The following is a 7,328-nucleotide window of genomic DNA, read 5'->3' on the forward strand; positions in this document are numbered from 1 at the left end:
TAGATAGCTGTGGTAATACTCTGCTGTAGAGGTCTCCTTTGGCTCAGGCAGGGGGGGTGCCCCCTCCTGAAGCTACATAATGACAGCAGTGAGACATTTTGTGGGATACCATGTATACTTGTTGCCACTAGACCCAATTATATACTTTTAGGCCTGTTCCCATATGGTGTTTTTTCCTCAGGAGGATACCTCTCTTCTGTGATACTCTTGCCAGAGCTCTGGCAATGACCATGCAGTCCAGCCTTTTCTTTCCCTGATAAACACACCAATACCTATCTGAATGCTGCAGAATTCAGGCATAATATCCTCATCCTTGCTTTAGTCTCCTTAGCTTGGGTGACAGAGTTGAGTTGCAGCGGTGTTAGAGACCCCAGTTACAGCTGAAGGTAATTCTCTTGGCCCAGATGTTATAGCAGATGGGTATTAAATCGCCTTCCTATACTCCCCCTGTAATGGCTACAGGGTTGATAGGTGTGGGCTCACTGAAGCCAGCATGACCTAAGCAGGTCAGGAACTGATCCATCCCCAAAGCAGGAAAGGAGACGAGGAACAGTACAGAACTGTCTCATTTTTCAACAGTCTAAATACACACTCCCTGTTTTCTTGTAAAATCAGGATAATAATGTTCTGAGGGCTGCTAGCCCTCAGATTGCAATGATTTTTGCAAAATCATTGCAATTTGCAATGGTTATTGCAAAACTAGGATGGGTCTCTGAGCACCACTGCTAGGATGACACCTATAGTTATCCAGCCTTCATAGTAATGAGTCAGTCTTTCATGCTCTATTGCACACATGTTCTCCTGTCTGCTGTAGACATAAACATTTGTAATACTGCCCAAGTCATAAAATCACAGACTGCTTTTCTTTTTTTCTGCAAAATTCATATAGGGGAGCCATGGAGAAGAGGGAATGCATATGCATTAACAGTAGAGAGCAAGAGAGATCCCACTGTAACACACACTTGTTTTCCTGCTCCATTATACCCACAGCTCCAAGAAATACAGTCAAGCCCTTTGCCCATCCACAGTCAGTTTGTTCTCCTCTCCCCTCCTTCCTCAACAACACGACACACCCCCTTCCTCACATGGATACTAGTCACAACTGGGTTGAACAAATCAGGGCCTTCCAGTGATTTCACTTGGCAGTAGATCTAAAATTCAGTGTGTGGTCTCCTCTAGGGCCGCACAGGGAGACTGTTGGCTGTGAGGGTACCTGTGAGCACAGCATGCTGCCTGGCCCCTATGCCTTCCTGAGTACCAGCTGCCTCACAGACAGCCTGCAGAGGCTGTGCAAGCCTGACACAGTCAGGGGCACACTGACTGGCTGGGCGTGCCTAAGCACACAGGACCTTTGGGTACTGTAGGCTGCAGTCCAGCTCAGTCTGAGGCCATGCTTACAGATATACACTTTTTCTATGTGAGGTGAATCTGGTCTTGCTGGTAGAGTGGAAGCTGCCATTAGCAGGCAATACAGATACATGCTCTTTTTTCTCCACAGGGTCATTATTTCCCAGAGCTTTGTGAGAACTAAGTGGATCACGTGCCAGCTGTGCTCAACAGAGCCACCTCTGAAACACTCCTGCCCCTGCACAGAGAGCTCTGTGAGAATACTATCTGAATCAATCCAGCTACTAGGGCACAGATGGGCTCCTATCGTTTTACCTTGTACTCCCCTCTACTGCCTGCCTGTTCCTCAGTCCCACTCTGTGGGGAAAGCCATGTTTACATTTCACTAATTTTTCAGAAATCTTTCGTAGGAATTACTGTTTGCTTCAATGTGAAAAACACTATCAAGCTTCCTATTCTGTTCACATAACAGCTTACTCCATTCAGGGAGCAAGAAGCAGCCTTCCAAAGGCACAAACAGGAGTGAGATGTGCAAGTCTTTTTAAACATTAGAGGGAGTTGGTTTCTTTACGTTTAAATCTCCACTGACTACCCTAGGAGCTAGTATAGGGGTCAACTGGAGATAACAGAATGATAGCCTTTAACATGCAGGGTGCTGGACTATTTGATTCTCCTATTCCACAACGATTTGCACAGTGGGAATCTGAGAGTAGATATTTACTTACAGAGATGATATGTCCTTTCAAGCCATGTGCTGAGTCTGCGCACTCAATAACAGCACTTAGCTGTGGATAGCCCACCCCCGTCTTAATCCGAGTGGTACACACAGAACCTAGACAAGAGAATGAGAGGAAAAAAACATAACCCATTAGGCTGACAGAAAAGATACAGCTTGTTTTTTCTTGTGGAAAAAATGTGTTTCTATCTGTATTATTTTTCCCCTCAAGAAGTCTCTATTGCCAATGTTGGCTTCTCATGGATAAAAGGAACTTGAGTCTTGAAATGCTACCACATCACTTCGTGGGAGCTGTAATTGGGGTGACTAATATCCCCACTTTCTTCTCCAGGACCACAATTTCCAGTTTAGGTCTCATCAGTAATGCTTCCCGGTGAGGGAATTACTGCCTCATGAGAAAGCAAATCTGACTGAGGTGCCTAAAGGGAAGGGGAACAAAAGGACCGGAGTCACAACCTATGAGACTCAGCAGCAGCATTTAATACCTGAATATTTCTTCCAATAAATATTTCTATCTCTTTTCTACATATGTTTTTAAAAATAATTCTCAGGGAAAATCTGTGCTTTTATTTTCTTTTTTATGGAGATTTTCCACAAGGAAGAGAAACCTGTCTTTTGCCTAATACTTACAGCAGAAATATTTGGTTGATCGCAATAGTTGGGAATATAAGAAAATCAGCACACGCCATTTAAAAAGTGAGATAAGTAATCATCAGAAAGCTGTATAGTGTAATATTACAGGAGATATATTAATTAGATATGATTATTAAACTATTGTATTTATACACATACATGGTGCATCTATATATGTATATATAAAAATAAAGGTATATACATATATATAAAAAAAACACTTCAATTATAGTTCAACATGGTAACATGGCTATAGATCTTTTGGAATACCTTCTCTATTTTTCTACTCAGATTAAGAGTCAAAATGAGGACAGCTTTTTGGTAGTCCAGGCCTTATGATTTAGGATACAGACCATAAAGGTCGGCGTGATAACAAGAATTTCAAAACAGATTCTAAACCAAATGCAGTGAAATCTGGATCCCTTCACCCAGCTTATACCCAGGTATACTCGAGCTACCAGTAAAGTAAAAGTTTCCAAAGATCTTTAAAAGAACTGACAAGGTGAAAACACTGAGAAGTATTTCTGCAAAGTACGAAGAAAATTAGTTTTAAAATAATCTCCACAAGGTATGTACTTATATATGTAATGCTTTATAATAAATCATTGCCATTTTCCACAGGATGGACCACTATCTGGAAAAGAGCCTCAAGATCTGGTCTTCTGTGAGAAACATTTGTTACTTGTGGTTTTGGGTGGTCAACTTGTACAGATCTGTTCAGGAAGATCTCCAGAGAGGGCTACACAGCATTTACCCCTAACTATTTCCACTTTGAGGCTACAAACTATAATATTTCTTCTTTTATATCTGTACTTGCCTGTGACAATTGCACCACACCATCTCTGTTGTTTATTCTTCATGTATTTTGCAGAATTTATTGTAGTTTGCTGTCTTCCTGGGCACAACTGCAACCTTTATTACATCATTTGCTCTGCTAAAATTATCCATTCATGAACCACAACTATTTTGCACTGTAGAGTAAACAATCTGCCTGCACTGCACTGGCGGATCACAGCTATAATGTCAGTGGCACCTGCATTAGCCAGTTTAAAATCTAGCCCACGCATGGTGACCCCAGCTGCAGTCTATGAAGAAAATAGCAAGAGGAAGGAGCACAAGGGAGGGAAAGAAAAAAGGGAAGACAATATGGCAGTATATGCCAGACAACAATATTAGGGAAGAGAAGGTAGGAAAAGCACTGTAAGTTTAGGGTCCTCCCATTTATCCATGGGAATGTTACAGTGATAGGTAACATGTAAGTGCATTCATGTAGGTATTATAGCTCCTAGGCAATAGTAACAGGTAGAGGCAATGTTATCCATACTTCACACTTAATTAATGCCATTTCATCTTTGAAGATATTGACAAGATGGGCAACCTCAGAACACAAATCATAAAGCTATTTAGAAACCCATCTTTCCTTGATAGAAGTGGATACCTGAACACAGCATCCTTTGAGCTGGAATGACTCAGCCTCTTTTCAACAGGCTAGAAAAAGTGTTCCTAAACACAACACGTATTATCACTGATAATGTCAGCTACTCAGGCAACTCAGTGCTTCCAATAATAGTCATCTTCACTGTCAGAAGATGGAATATGTAACACTTTGCAGTATGAAACACTAGCACCCTGCCCATTTATTTCTTAATTATATTATGTGCAAGGGCACTGTTACTTTATTGACCTGAGCTGGTCTAGGCATCCTAATGGGCAAGCAAACAGCATTATAAACCGGTTCCATCTGGACAACTCCCCCACCAACGTTACCATGTCACCCTTATTTGACTGGATTTGACTTACCTGGTCCGATACCCACTTTAATAATATCTGCTCCGGAAAGAATAAGTTCTTCTACCATCTCTCCTGTCACCACATTGCCTGCCTAGACAGAAGGAACAATATCACATATATGGGAGATTTCAAGACTACTGCAGTAAAGACTAATGATGATAATGTACAGTTTTATCCAGAGCTTTTATGAGTTGAACTATACAGAGTCAGGAAGAATATAGTTCACCATATTGTTCATTGTGCATGCCACAGGGATTAAACAAATCATACAGATACATTCTCCAGTCAAATGAATTTCATGATTGGTCCAGTAAACCCCAATCCCTAAGATTCCATCAGGATATCTGCTTTGTCTTCCATCCCCCTAATCCTCACCCAGCGGTTCTCAACCACATCATCCCTAACCATTAAGGGCTATACAGTCAAACCTCTCCCCTACATATAGTGCAACTCCTCCACCTCTCCTGCCCTGCCTATCCCTCCTGAACAGCCTATAGCCCTCCATCCCATTTGCCTACCTCACTTTGTGGGAAGATATTCAGATCTTGTCTAAAACCCTGGCAAATCTCTTTTTCCTTTAGGATTTAGTATTTTGAGTACTGAAAGAGTAAGGAAGGTTCTATTTTTGCCATTTTGTACTTTGGTGCCAAAATTGGTATGTACATTCAGACTATGTAAATAAGGGCATATATACCATATACATTCATTTGGTTGTGGTGATGCCGGAGGTGAAAGAAAGGGGTTTGTTTCCCTCTGCATGATCTTTGCAGACATGTAGAGAGCACGCTGTTTATGGTGAGGTCTTCTTCTTGGAAAGAAGTCTTGAATTGTTTTGTGTTCTTTACCATACTTTTCCTTGCACTTCCATAGCTCTTTCCTTTGGCCTTCATTCTTGATACCTTTCTTGAAAGTGATGGCAGCCCTCTCAGCCTTTGTCTTGCTCCTTTGAGTCGTTGTCTTCTTCTGTAGGCCCTCCATGCCCTTAATCAACTGCTTAGTCTTTGTTTGCCTTCATTCCAGGCAGAATTTATCTTTCTTGAACCTGAGGAATGAGAACTGTCCATAGTGGTACAGGTGAGTTCTCACCAGGGCTTTGCACAATGCTTGCCTTTCCTACGGAAATATCTTGCCTGATGCACAAGGCGGCATTTGCCTGTATCACATTCGTGACTCATAGTCACCCTGTGATCTACTCATGTCTCCAGGAACATTTGCCTACTCCGATGTTTCCAAACTGGAGCAGAAACTCATGGCGCTCCACCTGACATTGTGTTACCTATTTCTACTCTGCAGTTCTTCACGCACGCTTTAGTGATGTAGGGGCTATCTCTTCTGTCAGAGCGTCAGCTGGTACGGAATATGGGGGCTGTAGAAATATACCATGAGATACAGCTTTTTCTGGCTCATGGATGCCATGAAATCCAGAATATGATGTGGGCATTTCCTTAATATAAGGAAACCTACATTTCTTGAAGCATGGTTTTCTGCAATCTAAATTCAAAAGACCTGACCATGAACTTCACCGTTTCATACATTTGATGGCATCAAAGCGTGAAGGGTGGAGCCTGAGCGATGTGTTAATGAGGATTTCACCCATCAGTGGCCTGCTGGAGTCCAGCTCCATGCAGCAGGACCAGGAAATCCAGCCTGCCACCGGCCGGGTGAGCAATGGATGCACTGTGTGGGTGGGCTCTCAACAGGAAGCTGATGGTATCAGGCTAGTCACTTTAGAAATGGATGTCTCCTCCTAGGAAAGGAAATAACCACAGCTGCCATTAACTGAGCTTCTGTTTTGGAAGTTTAATTGGAGAAAGTGCCAAATCAGCTGATGTGGAACTGAAAAAGCTACACGAGACAAAACACTGGTGGGTCAGTGTGATGCAGTTAGTGGCACTGCTGTCTGTGGGGATAAGCTTTACCCTCCAGGAACGTGAATACAGGTCGCTGAGTTTTTAAATTAATTCTGCAGGCATTTAGTGAAGAGGAAGGTTGTTGCTGATCATGCTGATGTGGGTAAGTAGTTGGCTGGCCAGGTGGCCATCCAACACTAAAAGGCAACCACCTCTCTTTAAGAGTCCCTATGTGCCTCTAAGATAGCTGCAAAGAAGGACTGAAGATTTTTGCTTTTTATATGTCCATCTGAAACCACCTGAGAATGTCGGTATGACAAAATTACTGATGACGTTATTCAGATACAAAGGAGCTTTTTTTTTTTGATTAATAAAAGAAACGACGAAAAACAGTCTTCTAGCACACATATGGTAGTTAGTTTGCAAAACTGGTGCAATGAGTGCAGAAAGCTGCCAGACCATGTCTATTCAGTTAAAGAATCTCAACATTTTGATGCAAGCTCAGTGTGATGAGACAGGCCCTTGCATGTGTCCAAAGGTGGATCTGGTGGATCAGCAGGCAGAGTGAGGCTAGAGATGAATTCCCTTACCAGGAGTGCCTCCTGTCCAGAGGGCTTTTAAGAAAAAGACAGTCTTTAAGGAGCAAGGATTTCAAACAACTTGGGATTTATGAGCTAAAACCTATGCTTTGAGTTATGCTTGTAAACAAACTGGTAACCAGTATGTTTTAAGACCACACTTTCCTCTCAGCAAAGGGCTGCACAAGGCAAATGAATGCTGACATAGCACATCCTGACACAATTTGCTATAGCTGTACCAATTGCATTCCCGTACTGGGGGGAACATAGTATGGGAATGCAATCCCATCAATTGGGCCCCACAATTTCAAGAGGATGTTAAGGTACTTGAATGTGTCCAGAGGAGGGCAACAAAACTGGTGACAGGGCTGGAAGGCACGTCCTATGAGGAGC

The 7,328-nt window shown here is 42.5% G+C and overlaps 1 protein-coding gene across 1 annotated transcript in view; it reads right to left on the bottom strand.

Annotated features, from left to right (window-relative positions):
* Window positions 1-7,328, bottom strand: part of GMPR (guanosine monophosphate reductase) — a 44,115-nt gene that overhangs the window by 19,998 nt on the left and 16,789 nt on the right. The window contains exons 5-6 of the mRNA XM_009326553.1: window positions 4,517-4,598; window positions 2,073-2,179 (exon numbers count right to left, since the gene is read on the bottom strand). Of these exons, the coding sequence (XP_009324828.1) occupies window positions 2,073-2,179; window positions 4,517-4,598 (189 nt within the window). The remainder of the gene's footprint in view (window positions 1-2,072; window positions 2,180-4,516; window positions 4,599-7,328) is intronic.

Source organism: Pygoscelis adeliae, unplaced genomic scaffold, assembly GCF_000699105.1.
Source record: "Pygoscelis adeliae isolate BGI_AS28 unplaced genomic scaffold, ASM69910v1 Scaffold186, whole genome shotgun sequence".
Lineage (NCBI taxonomy): Eukaryota > Metazoa > Chordata > Aves > Sphenisciformes > Spheniscidae > Pygoscelis > Pygoscelis adeliae.